The 19,061-nt window shown below is 36.1% G+C and overlaps 2 protein-coding genes across 2 annotated transcripts; one reads left to right on the top strand and one right to left on the bottom strand.

The window, feature by feature from the left end:
* Positions 1 to 1,770: 1,770 nt before the first annotated feature.
* On the bottom strand, positions 1,771 to 3,777 carry LOC110694215 (serine/threonine-protein phosphatase 7 long form homolog). Its single transcript, XM_021871397.1, has 4 exons — positions 3,070 to 3,777; positions 2,909 to 2,996; positions 2,388 to 2,819; positions 1,771 to 2,306 (listed from the first exon to the last, which is right to left on the bottom strand). Exons 1-4 carry the CDS (start codon positions 3,465 to 3,467, stop codon positions 1,863 to 1,865), a joined length of 1,362 nt encoding a protein of 453 aa, XP_021727089.1. The 5' UTR covers positions 3,468 to 3,777; the 3' UTR covers positions 1,771 to 1,862.
* A 1,437-nt stretch (positions 3,778 to 5,214) lies between these two features.
* LOC110694214 (lipid phosphate phosphatase 2-like) lies at positions 5,215 to 13,451 on the top strand. Its single transcript, XM_021871396.1, has 8 exons — positions 5,215 to 5,436; positions 6,245 to 6,469; positions 6,587 to 6,674; positions 6,774 to 6,883; positions 6,991 to 7,084; positions 8,636 to 8,824; positions 8,942 to 9,001; positions 13,093 to 13,451. The coding sequence occupies exons 2-8, from the start codon at positions 6,254 to 6,256 to the stop codon at positions 13,290 to 13,292; spliced, it is 957 nt and encodes a 318-aa protein (XP_021727088.1). The 5' UTR covers positions 5,215 to 5,436; positions 6,245 to 6,253; the 3' UTR covers positions 13,293 to 13,451.
* Positions 13,452 to 19,061: the final 5,610 nt, after the last annotated feature.

Raw genomic sequence — 19,061 nt, 5'->3', positions numbered from 1 at the left:
AAGTCGATTTTGATTAAATTAATTAATTGATTGAATATTAGTAATTGTGCATTTATGGATTGATCTATACTAATACATATAAATTAAATATATTTTTTTTTTACGTAAGTTAAGTGAAGGATGGTCAATTATGTAAACTAACGCGCACGATTCACGCGTCATTGTCAGTCATGTCCAGAAAGATCTTTTGGCTTCACTTTATGTCATAATTTTAGTTGTTGGTAGCACTTTTTGCACACTATTCTTAAAAGTTAAAAAAAATATTTAACATTAATGAGGGCAAATGAGTAAATATACATTTTTTGGGCATAATTGTCCAAACAGTATGAGTTATCATACTATTTCGCTATTCATTTTTTTTTATTGTTTGGAAATTTAGTGTATTAATTATATCCAAATTTGCCTTCAAAAAAAAAATTAATATCCAAAGTTAGTCAAATAACTTTGCAATTGTGACAATATAACAAATTTATTTGTCAAAATCGTGAATCGTACAAGACTAATCTAGTTCTCTTATATAGTAGAGATCATAATAGAAAATTAATATCCAAAGTTATTCTATAAAGTATCTTTTTTATAACTTTTTTTTTTTACCATTATCTAAACAAACATATTCAAAGTTAAAATTATACTTTAAAAATAGAATTTCCATTCATGTTGTAAATTTTTTTAAAAAAAATTAAGTATAAAATATTGTACAAGGGTTGGTTTGGGAGTTGAAAAATGTCGTACGAGAGCATATATGTACTTCTTTCCCGTAATATTGTAATAAGGGGTAAGACACAAAAATTAAGATGGTGAGAGAGAGAGAGAGAAATAAACATAGGGACCTGTGATGATGAGAGATATATAGAAAAAGCATATGCATATATGGTAACGTTGTAATATTTGTAAAACTTTTGAACATAGTAATTATTGCAATACTAAAGGAATGAAGGAAACATTTTTAAGGTGAGGAGAAAGATCCTGACCAAACCTTAATGCTCACAGATTTTTTGATTCAATATTTGCAAATTAACATTTTAAATTTTTAAAGTGGTTCAATATATATATATATATATTTTTTGACAGAATGGTTCAATGTTTGTTGTTTAGGCACTTTAATAATTGGGGGAAGGCTAAACGATCCCCACGCTTAAAGTGTCTCTACTGAAAATTGCTCTATTAGCCTAAAGATTGAAAGACACAATATTTTCCACTAGATCAAAGCTTAACTTGATACTGATATAAGAGTATATTAAGAATTGATTTTCCGTAGTTGTATTTATCTATTTATGAGGTTTATATACAACCTAAAACGAGCTCTTTCCCAAATTAAGGTCAAGAAGAACCGCAATTCCCAAATTGCAGCCAAAGTTTTAGGAATTCCCATTCTACCGTCCACGTAAGCACTGGTTAAAAAACCGGTTTTTTTTTTCCGGTCCAGGGTAAACCGCTACTTCAAGTAGCGGTTTCTTTGCAATAAACCGCCACTTCAAGTAGCGGTTTCTTAGTTTAAAACCGCTACTTGAAGTAGCGGTTTGTTTACAAAAAACCGCTATTAAATGTAGCGGTTTATTTTGGAAAACCGCTACTTCAAGTAGCGGTTTACTTTGAAAAACCGCTACTTGAAGTAGCGGTTTACCCTGGACTGGTTTTTTTTTCAAACTTGCATAATCACTCAAAAAAAAAAACCTGCAAGTTGTGTACCTGTAAAACATGAGATATATAGCATATTTTCAACACAACCACCATAAATAACAAGTTTATGAAGATCTAAGGAAGTCGAAATTGCAAAGTCGAATATTTTTCAATTGATTAAATATAACAAAATCCAATTCTAAGCATTTACAAAAAAATTAGTTTAGTTCCAAAATATACACTTAGCTCGGGCGTTGCTTCTTCCCATGAGGTGACGATGAAGATGATGCAGTTGTCTCCTCTGGAATGTCATCCAGGCCAACTCCAACCCCAGACGTAGTGTTGCTACGCCGTCGGTTTCTCTGATACTGGCGATGCACTAGTGGAGGAGATGTCATGATAGTATGCTGAGAAGGAGTCGGTGGACGGAAGGCACGTGCTGAATGGCCTCCACGATGAGGTGGTGGTCTGATCGGCATAGTGTGCACAGTAGAAGATGAAGACGTGGACGGTCGAGGCTGCTGAATAAGGTGTGACTGCCCCACCCTAGACAAGGTTTGGCCACAAAATGATGTAAAACCCTGCATCGTCTGTATGGCAAATGGTATAGCCGTCTCTGGTGGCAAGTGGGAGATGGTCTCAGTAGCTCCCGATAGCTGGACGTGCAAATCAGCAAATGCATGTGCCTACATTTAAGTGTAGTTTTAATGTTAGTAAAATGAAATCAAAAACGTAAGAACTAGATTGAAATGAAGTGAAGTTCATACAAGCAGGAGGTCCGAGGTAGCTGGCTGGTAATGACTCGGGGGGCGCTCCTGCGAAGGTGGAGTAATGACCAGTCTCGTGATGCGACGGTACCAAGCCATGTACTCTGTCATGGCCGGGGAAGAAGTCCCAGTGAACGGGTATCCCTGGACGACTAATGCCTCTCGTCGACTCCACTCGTGTACATGGTCCGAATGCCGAATCTCCCAATTACGCTGTCCCCTTCGATCCTTCCTGTGTAGAGCAACGTCCGTGTCTACATCCTGTGGGATCGGCTGGTCTAACCCGAACTGACGAAGGACTCGGTCTGGGAGGTGGAACTCAACGACGTCAAACCATATCAGAGGTGCCCGTGAACGCCAAATGTGCATGTCTGAGCGACAAATCTCCGGAAGTCGATCCATCACCGCCTCAGTATATGGCTGCCAAATCATCTAATTCCCAAAACAAGTATGTCAACATGTATATGACTAACATAATGGAAGAAATACAATGCACAAAAAAAAAGAAACACCGATTGTACCTGGTCCTCGCGCTGATGGTCAAACGCATCTCTGTAGTATGGTAGTCCAGAAGCAGTATGCGCACACGATAGATGGACACGTAACCACCTGTAAAGACATGTTAATAATAATTCTTGAAAGATAGAATTGTAAGAACATGAACTTGAAGCAAACATTGTACCTGCACGCCAAAGGGTCAACACCTCGCTGATGCTGAGTCCCCAAAATGTCATCCTCATCCTCAGCCTCAGGGTCCTCCTGTGGCGGATCTCGAGGCCTCCTAATGTATGGTCGGCCAATAGTAATATGCTCCCACGACCACAACTGTAGTAGGATGAGCGGGCCTCCAATCTGTCTTGAATCTCGCTGACATCCTCGACATAGCTGCCGATACAAAAAACCAAGAGTCGCACTCCCCCAGCTGTAAGTCGAAGCTGTCCCCCAGTCTCGAAGGAACGGCAAGTAGTAGAGTGACACAGCATCGCCACTCTTGTCGGCGAACAGAATAGATCCCATGAGAGTGAGAATGTAAGCACGGCTATGGCGCTGAACTGTCAAGTCATCAGCTCCCTCTGGCATCTGTGAGAAGTGACGTCTGAGCCACGTCAACTTCAAAGTAGATCCCTCCAGAAACGGCTTACCTCTTGAAGCTCAACATGGGCATAAGTCATGACTACATGTACTTTGAGCTCATGTACTTTGTGTATAGAAGCTCTATTTTCACTTTCAAAATCAGCAATTATAGCAACCTAAACTGAGTAATGTGATCGAAACCATTAATAATTCTACAAGGGTTATATGTAAGGTAAGTAAATCAACAACAACAACCAAAACCAACCACAAACATACATACAATTCTGAAACTCAATAACAACAACAATAAACAAGAACACTAACAACAACAACACAACCAAAACCGAAACTCAATAACAACAACAATAAACAAGAACACTAACAACAACAACACAACCAAAACCAACAACAACAACACATACATACAATTCTGAAACTCAATAACAACAACAAACTCAATAACAACAACAAACCCAATAACTGAATACAAAAAATACTTAGGGCACTTACCACAAACAAGAAGATCAGCACGTTTCTTCTGAAATTAGCGAAGCCGACCACTAAAGTCGAACCCTCGGCGTCAACAGCGGCGGCCTTCGTTGCTGAGGAATGCTCCGGCGGCGTAGGTGGATTCCTTGGCTGCGCCGGCTTCCGTTGAAGGAGGTGTGATTTTGGTGGAAGGCGTGGATGGGATTTTGGTGAGAAGACGAAAATGAAAGAGGAAAGTGAAATCGGGAAATTATACCTGCTAGAAAACCGCTACTTGAAGTAGCGGTTTATTAAACAAAAACCGCTACCTGAAGTAGCGGTTTATTAAAAAGAAACCGCTACCTGAAGTAGCGGTTTATTAGTAAAAACCGCTACTTCAGGTAGCGGTTTTTCTGTAGACCGGATTTAAAATTTCTTCCCCCTGAACCGGTGACGTGGACGGTACTTTGGGAATTCTTAAAACTTTGGCTGCAATTTGGGAATTGCGGTTCTTCTTGACCTTAATTTGGGAAAGAGCTCACCTAAAACAAGAGACTAGACCGTAAACATTGGCCCATTAGTTAAATACAATATTAGGGCTTAATAGAGTACTCCCTCAGTCCCAATTTTTTTTGCCCCATTAGACTGTACGCGGTCTCCAAGACGCATTTTAAAACGTCTATATCTTTATTTTCATATACGTAAAAATTATAAAAACATGATATTAATGAAATATACAATGAGACGAATTTAACAAGACCACTCATGATTATATTATCTTTTATAGAGTAACCATAAATTATGGTCAAAGTTTTTAAAGTTTGACCCAAGAAATGAAAATGGGGCAAAAATAAAGGGATGAAGGGAGTATGTAATATGGAGACACCCAAAAAGGAATAAGGAGTTACTAATACTCAATGATTATGATAATAATGGGGAAAAATAAAAAACAAAAAAAAACACAGAAGGAAAGTAAAGAACTTTTTGGGATGATGATAATAATAGTGGTAGGACCGTTAGATATCTGACAATTTTGAAAATTCCAAATTCAAAAAATCAGATCTCAATATTTTCCTTATTCCGCGTAAAATCATACTTACTCTATCATTAATATCTTGAATACCATTTAAGAGCAAATTAATCACTAGTACAGTAGTACTCCGTACAATCATAAATTTTTGAAGAATTTTATTTTTATTTTTCGGAATTATAGCAAATAAGTAAATGAATAAATAAAAAAGCAATCAATCAAAAAAACCACAAAAACCCAGCCATAAATTTGGATTGGTCCATATAATATGCGCTGTATTTGTATCTTTCATGTCGTTTTCTGGTGTTGCTTTTCGTTTCTTGTTTCTCTCTCTTCTTTTCTCTCTCTAAAACTGAAGTCACTTTCTCAGTCTATAGAGTTTGATTAGAGTGGGTAAATTCTAGACCCTTTAATCTTCCTCTTATCCACCCTTTTTCACTAATTCTGGAGCAACTATCTTCAGTTCATCATCATTTGGTAAGTAAATTTTGCTTTTCTTTCAAGAAATTTCTAAGTTTTTTGTGTTTTTCATGAACAAATTTCATGCGCTGAACATTTTTTTATTTGAGGGAATTTTTGTGAACTGGGTTGTAAAGTGTGCTTTTAGTTTCTTAAGAATTGGGTTTTCTCGTGTATTTTATGATTTTTATCATATGATATGTTGTTCTTTCCCCATTTCTTTATATTAGTTCGTTTAGTTTGGTGAATAGAGTTTGTAAATGATAATTGGTTTGTAGTTTTGGTGATTATGAATGTTAGCTTTTGGGTGGTAGTGTTAGATTGTTTATAATTAAGCTTGACATGCTTTACTAGTGGTTTGGTTTTGTTGTTGTCCTGTTTTTGTTTTGTTTTGTTTTGTTTTTTTTTTTTTCCAATAGTACTTTGTATGCTTGAAGACATGCTGAGTTGATTATTAAGGGTTTTGAATAAGGTAAAATGATAAATAGCATTTGCGCTTGTTTATTAAGCTGCAGCATTGTATTTTCTGGGTTATTTTTATGAAATATTCAGATTTTCCCTTGATTTTTGTGATGTGCATATTCAATACAAGTATTTACTCGTCAATTGGTGTTCAATTCTATAACAAAGCATGAGTGAAGGTCTGAAGGGTCCATTATTTGACTCTTATTTTCCTTATAATTCCAAAATTCAGACTGCTGTATTTGTATGTGCTTATTTCGTAACAGATGTAGTGTACGTTTTATCGTAGATTCTGAATTTTCTTGGAGATTTGAAGGGAATTGTTGAAATTATACACAATATTGATCAATTTGTTTCTCTTTAGTTGGTGAAAATGCCTGAAATTCAACTTGGTGCTCACACTTTGAGGTCCCATGGTGTGCAAGTGGCTAAAATACATATGCATGATTGGCTCATTCTTTTCCTTCTAGTGGTAATTGATATTGTGCTGAATGTTATTGAGCCGTTTCATCGATTTGTGGGGAAAGGCATGATGGAAGATCTTAGGTATCCTCTGAAAGGCAATACCGTTCCTTTTTGGGCTGTCCCGGTATGTTTGGTCATTATGGTATATTATGTCCTATCTGGTTATCAGGACTAACTTATGCTGAGTAGAGAATCAAGGATGATAACAGATACATTTTTATTCTCTTCTTTTTGATCGCAGATTGTTGCAATCTTGTTACCCTTCTGTGTCATTCTTATCTATTATTTCATTCGGAAGGATGTCTATGATTTCCATCAAGCAACTCTGGGTATGCATACATTTTTATTGTTTAGAAAGGAGTTGGGAATTGGGATAAACGGTCCACTTGGTTGAACAATACTAAACTTCGTGTTCTTTTGATATACAGGCCTCTTGTTTTCTGTGCTTATAACTTCTGTTATCACTGATGCAATTAAAGATGGAGTTGGCAGGCCTCGTCCTGATTTCTTTTGGCGTTGTTTCCCTAATGGAAAAGAGGTAGGATCAACTTCTTTACTAGTTATGTTTATTTTCAGCATATGGGCAATCAGAAATTTGGGCGCTTCTTTAACCTATTCACTGGTTTCATTGTTATTATTCACCAGGTGTATCATAATGTCACAGGAGATGTTATTTGCACTGGTTTTAAGAGTGTTATCAAAGAAGGGCATAAAAGCTTTCCAAGTGGGCATACTTCATGTAAGTGATATAATTGCTATTTCCCTTATTATGCAACAGCAAATTATAAAATTATCAGGACATCTCAAGAGCTCTATTCTAGATTCGCTGTGTGCTTGGGTCCTTGCACTCTCCCACAATTTGACACCCATCCAGGGAATTACAACCCCTTCTCCACTGACTGCATGTTGTATCCTATGAGCGTATGTAAATTCTCTCCTGTATGTTGTGTTTGTGATTTATAACCCAAGCTGTCCTCTTTATATAGAAGCTAGAGTACTAATCCTCCATCAAGTAAACAATATTCTAGACTCTCCCTAGATATAGATTATAGAGTGTTAGAAGGTTTAGAAGCTAACATAATTTTAAAACCAACAAAGTTTACTAATTACTTGTATACTAGAACACTATAATTTGATTAGTCTTGTAAACCAATGCCACATTACCTCCTAATCAAAAATTCGATCTAAATGCAAAATTGTCATAACTAAAATTAACAAACAAACAAACAAAGTATTACACTTGGAAGTTGGAACAACTATCTCCACAAAGGTTGAATTCTTCGTAGCTTGCCAATGTGGCCTTACAATGTCGGCTACCCAGATTCTCGCAACTTATTTGTCAAAAATTGTTTGCTTATACCATAACTCGTATTGAGACCCTCTCCCATAGCAGTATTTGAAAAAGCACGCCTAAGACGCTGAGGCGCAAGGCAATAGGGGGTAAGCGCTTATTTTGGCCTGGCGAGGCATTTTTAATTAGGCGCACGAGGCACACCTGAGGCGCACCTGAGGCACATCTGATGCAAATTTCTGAATTTTTTGTCCTGTTTATATAGTGCGCCACTATTCAAAGAGGTGCATTGAGGCGCGCCTTAGGTGCACCTAGGCGCTGCATAACCCTTATTGCTTCATCGCGCATTGAGCTTTTTTATACATTGTCCCATAGTTTACAAACCTATGGAAATTCTGCTACCTAATAATCATCCTTTCAAGCCTAAAAAGACCAACCTCTTCGAACAATGACCAAGAGCTTTGAGTATTATTGTTAGGGTAAGGATGCTGCCCCTCAAAACAAAAACATGACAATCTTCCTCTCAAGACTAACGGAACCAACGTCTTTGATCAATGACCAAGTGCTTCAAGTATTATTGTTAAGGCCTTAATTAAATATAGGAAACGTATACAGTATTATCTTCCATTAAGTGGTCCAATGTAAATAGGATACTATCCAGCTAACTAACAAATTGAGCTTTACAAATATTCTAATTCCATATCATAGTAATATCTCCACAAGGATGACTTTCTTCGTAGCATGCCAGAGTGGCCTTTCAATGTCATGCTAACCATATACTTGCAACTTTTATGTCAACACATGTTTGCTTATACTGTAGCTTGTATCAAAACCCTCTACGTGGCCTTGAATCTACTACCGTGTTAACTTGGTGGGCTTGCTACCAAACATAAATTTCTAAGCTTCATCATCCAAAACATTCTTATATTGAATTGGCATCCAATTATTGATTTTTTTTTTAACTCGCTGAAAGATTGAAAGTTGTTTGTCATTGTGTAGGGTCCTTTGCAGGTCTCACTTTTCTGGCGTGGTACTTATCAGGGAAAATAAGGTGTTTTGATCGAAGAGGCCATGTCGCAAAACTTTGCATTATCTTTGCACCAATACTTTTGGCTGCAATGGTGGGAGTTTCGCGTGTTGATGATTATTGGCATCATTGGCAAGATGTCTTTGCAGGGGGTCTGATAGGTATGTAGTGCATAAATCTGATTTTTTTTTTTTTTTTTCTTTTTTCGGGAAATATTTGATGCCTTGTTATTCATTTCTCGTATAAATTTCTTACTTTATCTCCTTTGTTCTGCACAGGTTTTGTGATTGCGTCATTCTGTTACTTACAGTTCTTTCCACCACCTTATGCTGAAGATGGTAATGCCTTATGCTTTCTGGTTTTAGTTGTTTATTCCTTCTACTTCATTCATCTCTCTTCTTATTTATGAAATGTGGTTCATTGGCTTGAAACATGACTTGTTCATTTCATCTTTCCAATGGGAAGAAACAGAATTGATTGGACATTCTTCTGTTGTTAAAGTAGATTCTTTGTTCTAAATTATATATGTGATTGTATGTTATCTTAAAAGAAGCCATATAATCAGTTTGAGGGTCAAGGTTAATGATGTTGACTAAATTTGAAAAGTTAGTAGAAAATTTTTGCTGGTTAGACAAGATATTGACAAGGAATTTCAGATAATCTCCCAACCAGCTTGGGGCCTTGATGCTAGAGTTATTTGTGTTATGAACTAAGACCACATATCTTGGGAAAGATGCTATGTAGAGGCATGATGAGGGAAAGAATTGACACTAGAATCATCTTGTGCTGGTGGGGTCTGATAGTCTGATTGGTTGTCCATAATTTTTTAATTTTTTTTTAATATAGTTTTTCTCCTTTCACCTAGAGGTGTCAAAACCGAACCGATCATAAAAAAATTATTCGTTTCGAACTATAACCGATCCGATTTGACCCGAGAAATTTAGGACCCAAGTTTGATCTGTAATTGACCCGAACTTAATCCGAATCCGAGTTTAACCCGATCTGAACTTAACCCGGCACCGATGTAACCCGACTTGAACTTAACCCGAACCGATATGACCCGACTTGAACTCAAACCGAACCGATGTGACCCGACTTGAACTCAAACCCGAACCGATTTGAAATGACCCGACAAATAACCGATTTAATCCGATCTGTTTTAACCCGAATTGATATTAACCCGACCCGATTTTAAACCGATCCGATTTTAACCCGATCCGATTCTAACCCAGCCATAATTTTAAACCTAACCTATTATTGACCTTTTTTTTCATGTTCTTATACTACTATATATTTACAAATTTACTAATTATTGATAAGTTAGAAAGTCTAAAACTCTTAACAAATATCTTATACAAATTGAATTAGTAATAAAGCAAACTAATAGTACTCATAGCCTCATGAGATTAAACAATCGAAGAGTATGTAGTACCTTAAAAAGAGGACATTCTTTTTTGTATATCACCATATGTGACTATCATGTATCAATCTATCAGTCTATCACTAGTTCATTACTATTTGTTTCACTTATGTACGTAGGTATGATAAGTCATCGATAATTATTCAATTTGAAATTGGCTCCAAGATAAAATATTGCACAAGAATTGATTGAATGAGAAAACTAATTATTCGCATTTCATAATAATTAACCACGCAATATGAGAAATGACACATGAATGGCTTGATATCGACCCAATAATAAGGTAAAAATTCAATAATTACTCTAGTTTAAAAATGACCTTATTTGGATATTGAATTTGGTCAACTCGACCAAAATCTAGACAAACATCGAAAGGATTTGAATCGGAATTGACCAAATACTGAATCAACCTTATCTTAATCAAACCGAACTTGACCAAACCGAAATCATCCGAACCGAAATCAACCCGACCCGAATTAACCCGGTCAAACCCGTGTTGCACCCGATTTGAATTTATCCGAACCAAACATGAACCAATCTGGAGTTGACCCGACCCATATCCGACCTGGACTTATAGGCCATGACCCGAATTTGACCCGACCTGATCCGATCCGAGTTAAAAGAATAATTTTGACCCGAACATATCCGATCTGAATAGACCCGACCCAAACTCCATCCAGCTATCCGAATTGACACCTCTACTTTCACCCTCCAGGCTTAGGTGCTTAGGTAGCTGTCATGGGAATTATTCAATCGTTACATAAGTATATTCTTTATCCACTTCCACATTGCATATACTTTCATTATAATTTGGATCTAGAAAGAATGAATAAAGCATTAAATTGTCAAGGATTAAAATCCCCCTCATGGATGCTTCATTGTAGGATTAAATTATCATTTCATTTGGAGTAGCAATTCCCTTTTTTCTGAGCATAAGTTTATGTGAGTTGGCATGATTTTCTTGTTTTTAGCCTTCATTTATTCAGTATCAGCTGTACTCTTGTGTCATCTTCTATTGGTATTAAAATTACTTTACAAAAGAAAGAAAAAGTAAGGGACATACCTCCTAGGCTCCCATAGCACACAAACACTAAATTTGAATTTACTATTGTTCACAATACCAATACTTGAAACATCCAAGATTTTTCGCAGTAGCTTGTCTCATGAAGACATGAATCCTTGAAGAATACTTAATTTTTTTTTTTTTTTTTTTTTTGTATATATATATAGTTGTTCTATTTTGACTTTTGATACTATGTATTCACTTCCTTTTGACCATCATTTTCTGTTTACACATAATTAAAAAAAATAATCTTGTCAAGTTGGATCTCATTAGATTTATCTTGATATATATTTTCTTTTTTATGAAGTATTCAATTTTTTATGAAGTATATAACTTTACAACGACACAATTAAAATTTTATTGTTCAAAGTTGTGCATTGGAAAACGTCCCAATGAAATGAAATAAGTAAAAAAAAAATATTATACTCCCTTTGTCTCTTCACACTTGGAATTGGCATGAAATTTGTAAGGAAAACAAAATTAGGTAGTATTGGAAATCAGATGGGGAATGAAATGGGAAGAGTAAAGGTATGCCGGACAGGGGTAGTTCTTTTGTGGACACTCCAAGTATGAAAAGTGTGCAGCTCATTTTGGAACTTGGGAGTTGGGACGAAGGGACTAACATTTTTGGTTGCTTTGTTGTTGTTGTTGTTGTTGTTGTTTATTTTACTTTATTTTTTTTAATTTTTTAATTTTCTAACAAGGAGAGAACTTTATTGCCAAATCATATTTTTTTTTGCATTAAAGATTCTGGTAAGGTAATTTTTTTTGGAAAATATTCCGCTTGCAGAATGACAGGAAACAACGTGGCTTAAATGATTTGATTCTCCAACCAGCTTCTTTGGGATTTTGACTTAAACAATGCTTGTATTTGGTCATCAGTCTACCCTGTAGATTTTTCATTCTTTAATTATGTTGAATTACGTAGGAGCGGGGTTGAGAGCTATAGACTTTTGGTTTCCTGTTTCTCATTGGATAAATTGGATGGGTACTATCCAGCAACCAGCAACACTGATTAAATCATTGTCTTTGTTTAGAGAGATAGTGGGTGCTCTACTGGTCATCAATTCAACCTGATGTCGAGCAGCTGGTTTGTGTGTACTATTATTGGAGATACAGAATGAAATCAAAAGTAGAAAGGATAAAGGTACAGCTTACCTGAGTAGTTTTTAAAAAGGAAAATAATTAGGACTCAAAAGGATAACTACAAGTGTATGAGAGGAATCAAAATCTTTTATTACTTTTTGGCTTTGGATTATAAAGGTTTAATCATATTGATTATTGGCTATAATGTGTGTTGTGGTAGTATTATGAAGTAGCAAAGGGTTGTAATATGGTCCAATGCCCCCTTGCATTGTCTTGTCTAATTTACTACACGGCCTAGGCAAGGTACATGCCGTCTTGCATTGCCTTGACTAGGCTACTGCCTCTGGGATAAGAGGAATTAGCTTGGGGCTTAATGGGGAGTTGGGGTGAGGTGATTGTTGGGGCTTGGTTGAGGAGAGCGAGGAGTGCAGGTGGTTATTATACCAAGAGGAAATGCAAAGACTTCTCCATTTGGGAGTTATTCACTACTCTCTTAGATGTTTATTGAATAATTTGCTAGCCACTCTTCTGGATGTTTTGGAGGATATTCTGCCTGCTTTAACTGATTGCACCATAGATATAATTTCCTAGCAAGTCCAGCATGGCCATAAATTATGCATGTACTCTGTAATTGATATTGTTGCAAACAAATATGCTAGTCTTCCTCTATTGCATCTGCTGTTGCCTTCAGTGCTTATACTTTCCTTCAGTTCAAGTTCTCAAGATTCAACGAATGTCAATCTTATATATCCGTGGATTATTATGGTCTTTTGTACTTGTGCATTCTTATTTTCTTGGTCACTGTTTATGTATGAGTTCTGGTTTCATAATGCCTCTATTATCATTCTCATGTTGATCAGGTTGGGGACCCCATTCATATTTCCACATGCTAGAGCAGTCGAGAAATGGTGTTCAGCCTCCAAGTAACAATATGGATGCTCTAGCGATTCGTCCTACCGAGCTGGAAAGCGTACAAATTGAATCCCAATATGGTTCAGATATGCCTTATTATCGGCGAGATTCAAGGCCAATTCGAGATGACAGGGAAAGTGGGATGTAAATAGTGTATAAATCAATGAAGTTTGTACCTTGTTCGAGTAGTGAAAACTTTTCTTGGCTGTATTTAGGTTCATTTAGGCTAACATAGATTCTCCACTTACTGTTGTAGACACGGAACTAAGTCTTAATTGAAGAATAGTTTCATATTGTTTGGTGTATATCTCATATTGTTTGCTGGGAGTTTTAGATTGTGTTATTGGCCAATATGTACATGGGTCAGCTCTGTATTTAACATTTGAGACTAAAGGTGTGCACGAGCTGGGGCAGCGGGCAGCACGGCACGGCCCAGAGGTCAGTGGGGCACGGTACGGCCCGTGAGGGGGCCCGGCACGACACTGTGGTCGGAAGGCGGGCCGTGGGCCGTGCCACGTTCAGAGGGTGGTGATTTTCAGCACGGCACGACACGAGCCCGCGTGCCAGCTGCATTATGACCGTTGAAGCACAACGTTTCTAATGGAGGAGACCGTTGCCCAACGTCTCTAATCTTCCACCATTGTTTCCAACGGTCTTCTTCCCCTAAATTTCTATAAATAGCTCCATCTTCATTCCAAATCACAAATTCACAATCTCTTCTCTTAATCTCTTATGATCTCTAATAATTCTCTTAATCTCTTATATTCTCTAATAATTCTCTTAATATCTTAAATTCTCTAATTATTATCTCTTAATGTCGAAAAAATTAAAAGTTCGTAATCGTAATTAGTAGAAAGCGTTGAAGCACGGTTGTAAGATCTAAACTAATCTTTAATTTATTTTGTTATTATTATTGTTATAATTATGGTTATTAATTATTATTGTTGTTATTATTATTGTTATAATTGTTGTTATTATTTATTATAATTGTTATTATTATTGTTAAAATTGTTGTTATTAATTATTATTATTGTTAATTAGTTATTATTAAAATTGTTAATTTGTTAATTATGGCATCACCAAACATGAACCAATCATCCTCTAAGAAAGCCCAATTTGTCCATGGTAATAGTTATAGGGAATCACCTAATCCAATGAGCCCCCAAATTCCGGGTTCGTCCATTCCAGCCAATGACCCCGGTAACATCCCCCTAGGCTTTGAACAATTTAGGCACGATGGTACTTTCGGTTTTCAACCCTATAATATGAATATGCCCGAATTTCCACAAAACCAATTTCCACAATTCGGTCAATTCCCACCTAATTTCTTTGACCCACAAAATTTTTATACTAACTAAGATACCCTAAATGCCTCCGGTTCTACTATTAACCAACAAATCCCCGAATCTACAAACACCCAATTCCCAAACACATAAGAGCAATGGTTAAGCGAAAGTGACATGGTAAATATCAAAAGCCGCAAAAGTGATGTATGGAATTATTTTGTGCTAATAAAGCCTAATTAAACAAGAGCAAAATGTAAAACATGTGGTAAAATATACTCGGTAGAATCCAAGTCCGGGACGGGACACATAAGTAGACACTTTAGAACATGTGCACAACCAGTTAGTGATCCAACCCAGCCAAAAAATTCTCAATTCCATCCACACGGTTTTACCTACAACTATGAGAGGGATAGGGATGAACTGGGGAAAATGATAGTGCACGCCGAACAACCTTTTCGTTTCTCCGAAAGTGACCCATTTAACACTTACATTAATAAAGCATTACAACCCTAACATAAAAGAATCTCTAGGAAAACCATTCGTTCCGCCGCCATGAAAAACTTCCTAGAGTACAAAATGCGGTTATAAGACGAATTGAGTAAACTTAATTGTAGAGTGTCTTTGACTGCCGATTCTTGGGATAGTGGTTATAAATATCACTATTTATGTGTGACTTGCCATTGGGTAGATGATCAATGGTTGTTACAAAAACGAATAATCCATTTCAAAATGCTGGAATACTCCCACACCGGTATTAACATTGCTCACCATTTAATGAAAGCTATAAATGAATACAACCTTAGAGAAAAAATCATGTCTATGACATTTGACAATGCAACCTCAATGACATATACTGCTAATTATGTGAAACAAAATTTGACCGATGTAATAGTAGATGGTGACGCACTTCATACTAGATGTGTTTGCCATGTTATTAATTATTTGTACAAGATGGAATTAGAGCAACTGGTCCATACAATAACAAAATTAGAGAAGCTATTATGTCTATTAATAGCTCAAACATGAAATACCAAGAATGGAAAAGTTTTCTAAGACAACAAAAGATAAGAGCAATAAAAATCAAAATTGATTGTCCAACTAGGTGGAATTCCACCTATGACATGTTAACCAAGGCAATTGAATATAAGAATCCTTTAACAATTTTTTACAACGGAAAATTTCCAAACAATGCTATATATGAGGATGATTGGGATAAATGTGAAAGATATATGCAATTTTTACAATTATTATATAACATGACATTTTGTTTTTCTTCTGTTTATAATCCTTGTGCTCAAAACTTTCTTTCAAATGCATGTTTACTCGCTCAGCTTTTCGCTGATCATCGCAACCAAAGTGATTATGATTTATATTTTCCAGCAATGGAAACAAAGTGGCGTAAATATTATAGTGAAATTTCTTTAATTTATATTTTTGTTTCCATATTAGATCCTAGGCAAAAGTATGAAAATACATTTATGTTAGTTAACATTTATTTTCAATGCATGCTTATTGATGATAATGTAGAAACCTATAAGAGTAATGTGAAGGATCAATTTTTTGCTTTATATAGAGTTTATGAAACCAAATATGGCACCGTTCCTCGCTCTGGCCCTTCCCAACCAACCAAAAACGTAAGTAAAAAGGCTAAGCATTTATTTTCACAAGCTACTAACTTGATTTCAAGGTTTTCAGGTGATTCATCAATAAGGAGGACGCAAAGCGATGTCTCGGAGTTGCAAACGTACCTTAGTTACAACTTCACCAAGGGCATGGACGACAATGAGATAAATAGCCTCGACCTCCTTGCATGGTGGAAACAACAAATCTCGAAGCATCCAACTTTGGTGGCAATGGCACGAGACATTCTTGGTATCCAAGTCTCCTCCGTTGCCTCCGGACGAGCTTTCAGCGCATCTGGGAGGGTTTAGACGATAGAAGAACAAGTCTAAAACCTGAAACACTTGAAATGTGCGTGTGTTTCAAAGATTGGTTGGATGCTGAAAATCGCTCACAAGATCGTTCTTACGACGACAACGACAACGATGAAGGAACCTCCGCTTCCGACCGTTCGGGTTTGGCTAGTTCCCAATCTATTTAACTAGCCGATGACCTTGAAGGCGAAGACGAAGAAAAAGAAGAAGAAGAAGAAGAATAGATGAAGAATAGACAATTTTTGTATATTGTACGGTTTTTATCATTATCAATATTATCATTGTACGATTTTTATCATTATCCAATTTATGTTTAATATCCTTGTACGATTATTATCATTATTGTTATCATTGTACACTTTTTTCAAGTAACAATAATATGAAGTATGCATTATTCATATCCAAAGTCCAATTTGCCTTTTTCCCGTTAAGTTATAATTTGTAAATTAATATAACAAAAAAAAATTATAATAATTAATAATACAAAAATAAATATAATAAATTATAACCATTAAACTATAAAGTAATACTATAAACTAAATATAAATATAAATATTAAATATAATAAATAATAAAACATAAATATTAAACTTAATTTATTTTAGAGAAATAATAGAAGTATAAACATTAAAAAAAAAAAACAAAGAAGGCAGCAGGCCAGCCCGGCACGAGCCCGCTCGGCACGTGGGTCGTGCCGTGCCGTGGGCTGGCCTGCGATTTTGGGTGGCACGGCATGGCACGCTTCTTCAGGCATATGGTACGGCACGGCTCGACACGCCGGAAACCACGGCCCGCCAAACACGGCCCGCGACGGCCCGGCACGGCATGTTGCCCACCTTTATTTGAGACCTTTTTATAAACAACTATAAATTATGGGGATGGCAATTTGTGTGAACGTTTATGAAGAAAATTTTATGTCATTACCCATTGTAATGTTAGTCTATCTTCTTTACCTTGATTTCAACATAAAGTTTCATTGTCCTAACTAATATTTGAGAGGTGTTATCGATAATGGAAATTTGTGAAGTAAAACTCAATAATTTGTGCTCTGTACAAATTTATATTCAAAATCATTATCATACCTGCGATTAAGAACCTTATACAAAAATTAGGTTCCCTCTAGGATTTCTCCTTGGGAGGGTTTTCTGGTTCCTTTTAAGGTTTCTCCCTTGAGAGGATTTTTATAGCCTCCATAACTCCATTGTTAGATTTTTTTTTTTTTGGTTTTTTTTTGAAGTTTTCCTTCACTCTTCTCCTTTTTTCTCTCTCTTTCATCTCTTTTTTGCTGGTCTCTTTTGTGAATCTTTGTAGGGGCTTCTATCGGCGTTTTTACCGGTGGTAAGCACTAAAAACCTTTTTAATTGCTTTCAATAAATGTATCCCATCTTTAAGATGGTGGTTATTCTATTAGGGTTAATTTCTTTTTTGATTTGTCTATCGAAGATTATAGATTTAGGGTTTCTTAAACTCCAGAAGTATCTAGAAGCCCATAGGAGTATTTTCACTCAAACAACTATCCATCAGTGGATCTCAAGCCGAATTAGTGCTAACTCACATATTGTATTGATTCGGATGAAATTTTTTATTAAAGTGATCATTGATCGAATTTGCGATGTATCCTAGTCTAAGGTGATTTGTATTTGTATTGGAATTCTAATTTTCCTAGGAATGTTTGTAAGTGTCATTTGGATATCTTTCATTAATGAAATCCTTTTTTTCTTTTTGTCGAAAAAAAGGACCTTAAAAAAAAGTTATAAGGAGTTTCGCAGAATATAGGTATGAGGTATGGGTTTAGAATGACTAAAACCCATACCATATGTTTGGTAGTCAAAAGTATGAATTTTAAATCCATACTTCAAACCCACAAGGTATGGGGTTTAGAAACCTTGGGGGGTAGATGTGGCTCATTCCATTCTCTTAGGTATCTAATAAAAGGAGGGAATAGTGAGATATTTCATTCCAGAATTGAACCGAGCACATGGTATTAATTATCAACCCCAAACCTGATTCCAAACCTATACCACTCTGCGAACTAAACGCCTCCTAAGTGTTTGAGCTCTTTATATAGAGCCCAATAACCTGTATGAAATGAAAGAACTAGTGAGTGTGGTAGCCATTTATCCCCACACGTGTTATCTATTACTCCCTTTGTCCCTGATTTTTTTTTTCTCCTATTTGACTTTTTACAGTCTTCAAAACGTGTTTTAAAATATTACCTCCATTTTCGTACGCATAAAAATTATAAAAAACTTGATATTAATAAAATATACCATGTAATCTTTAAAAAAAACAAAAAAAAAAACAGGTAATGAATCCAACAAGATCATACATGGCCATCTCTTTCTAATTAATAAAGATTTATTGTCAATATTTTTGAAGTTTGACTCATATATTAACAATGGAGAAAAAAGTAAGGGATGGAGGAAGTAATTAGACCCGATCAAGATAGGCCCAACCCATCAGCTTGCCCCGATTTTGGGTGGGCCATGGACATAAAAATTTGGCCCGAAGTCGGGTTGAGCCCGACTTGAAATATATATATATATGTGTGTGTGTGTGTGAGAGAGAGCCTTAGACAAGCATTCTACACATTTTTAGTTTTTTTCCATGAAAAGCCACTAGATTCGGTTAAATTTACAAGTTTAGGCAAGCATTTTCGACCCAAATCTTGGTCCGATTGCTTTTTTAGGCTCAGGC

This window comes from Chenopodium quinoa, unplaced genomic scaffold (genome assembly GCF_001683475.1).
Source record: "Chenopodium quinoa cultivar QQ74 unplaced genomic scaffold, ASM168347v1, whole genome shotgun sequence".
Taxonomy (NCBI): Eukaryota; Viridiplantae; Streptophyta; class Magnoliopsida; order Caryophyllales; family Amaranthaceae; genus Chenopodium; species Chenopodium quinoa.
This window is presented reverse-complemented; position numbering and strand designations above follow the sequence as displayed.

What these genes read in the sequence shown, in the direction of transcription:
- LOC110694215 (XM_021871397.1), bottom strand. Translation starts at nt 3,467, where the DNA reads ATGCCAGAGGGAGCTGATGACTTGACAGTTCAGCGCCATAGCCGTGCT. An exon ending in ACCATCAGCGCGAGGACCAG is followed by an intron (nt 2,820 to 2,908) that starts GTACAATCGGTG and finishes TTTGGGAATTAG; the next exon opens with ATGATTTGGCAGCCATATAC. An exon ending in CTACCTCGGACCTCCTGCTT is followed by an intron (nt 2,307 to 2,387) that starts GTATGAACTTCA and finishes ACTTAAATGTAG; the next exon opens with GCACATGCATTTGCTGATTT.
- LOC110694214 (XM_021871396.1), top strand. Translation starts at nt 6,254, where the DNA reads ATGCCTGAAATTCAACTTGGTGCTCACACTTTGAGGTCCCATGGTGTG. An exon ending in TTCCTTTTTGGGCTGTCCCG is followed by an intron (nt 6,470 to 6,586) that starts GTATGTTTGGTC and finishes TTTTGATCGCAG; the next exon opens with ATTGTTGCAATCTTGTTACC. An exon ending in CTTTGCAGGGGGTCTGATAG is followed by an intron (nt 8,825 to 8,941) that starts GTATGTAGTGCA and finishes TGTTCTGCACAG; the next exon opens with GTTTTGTGATTGCGTCATTC.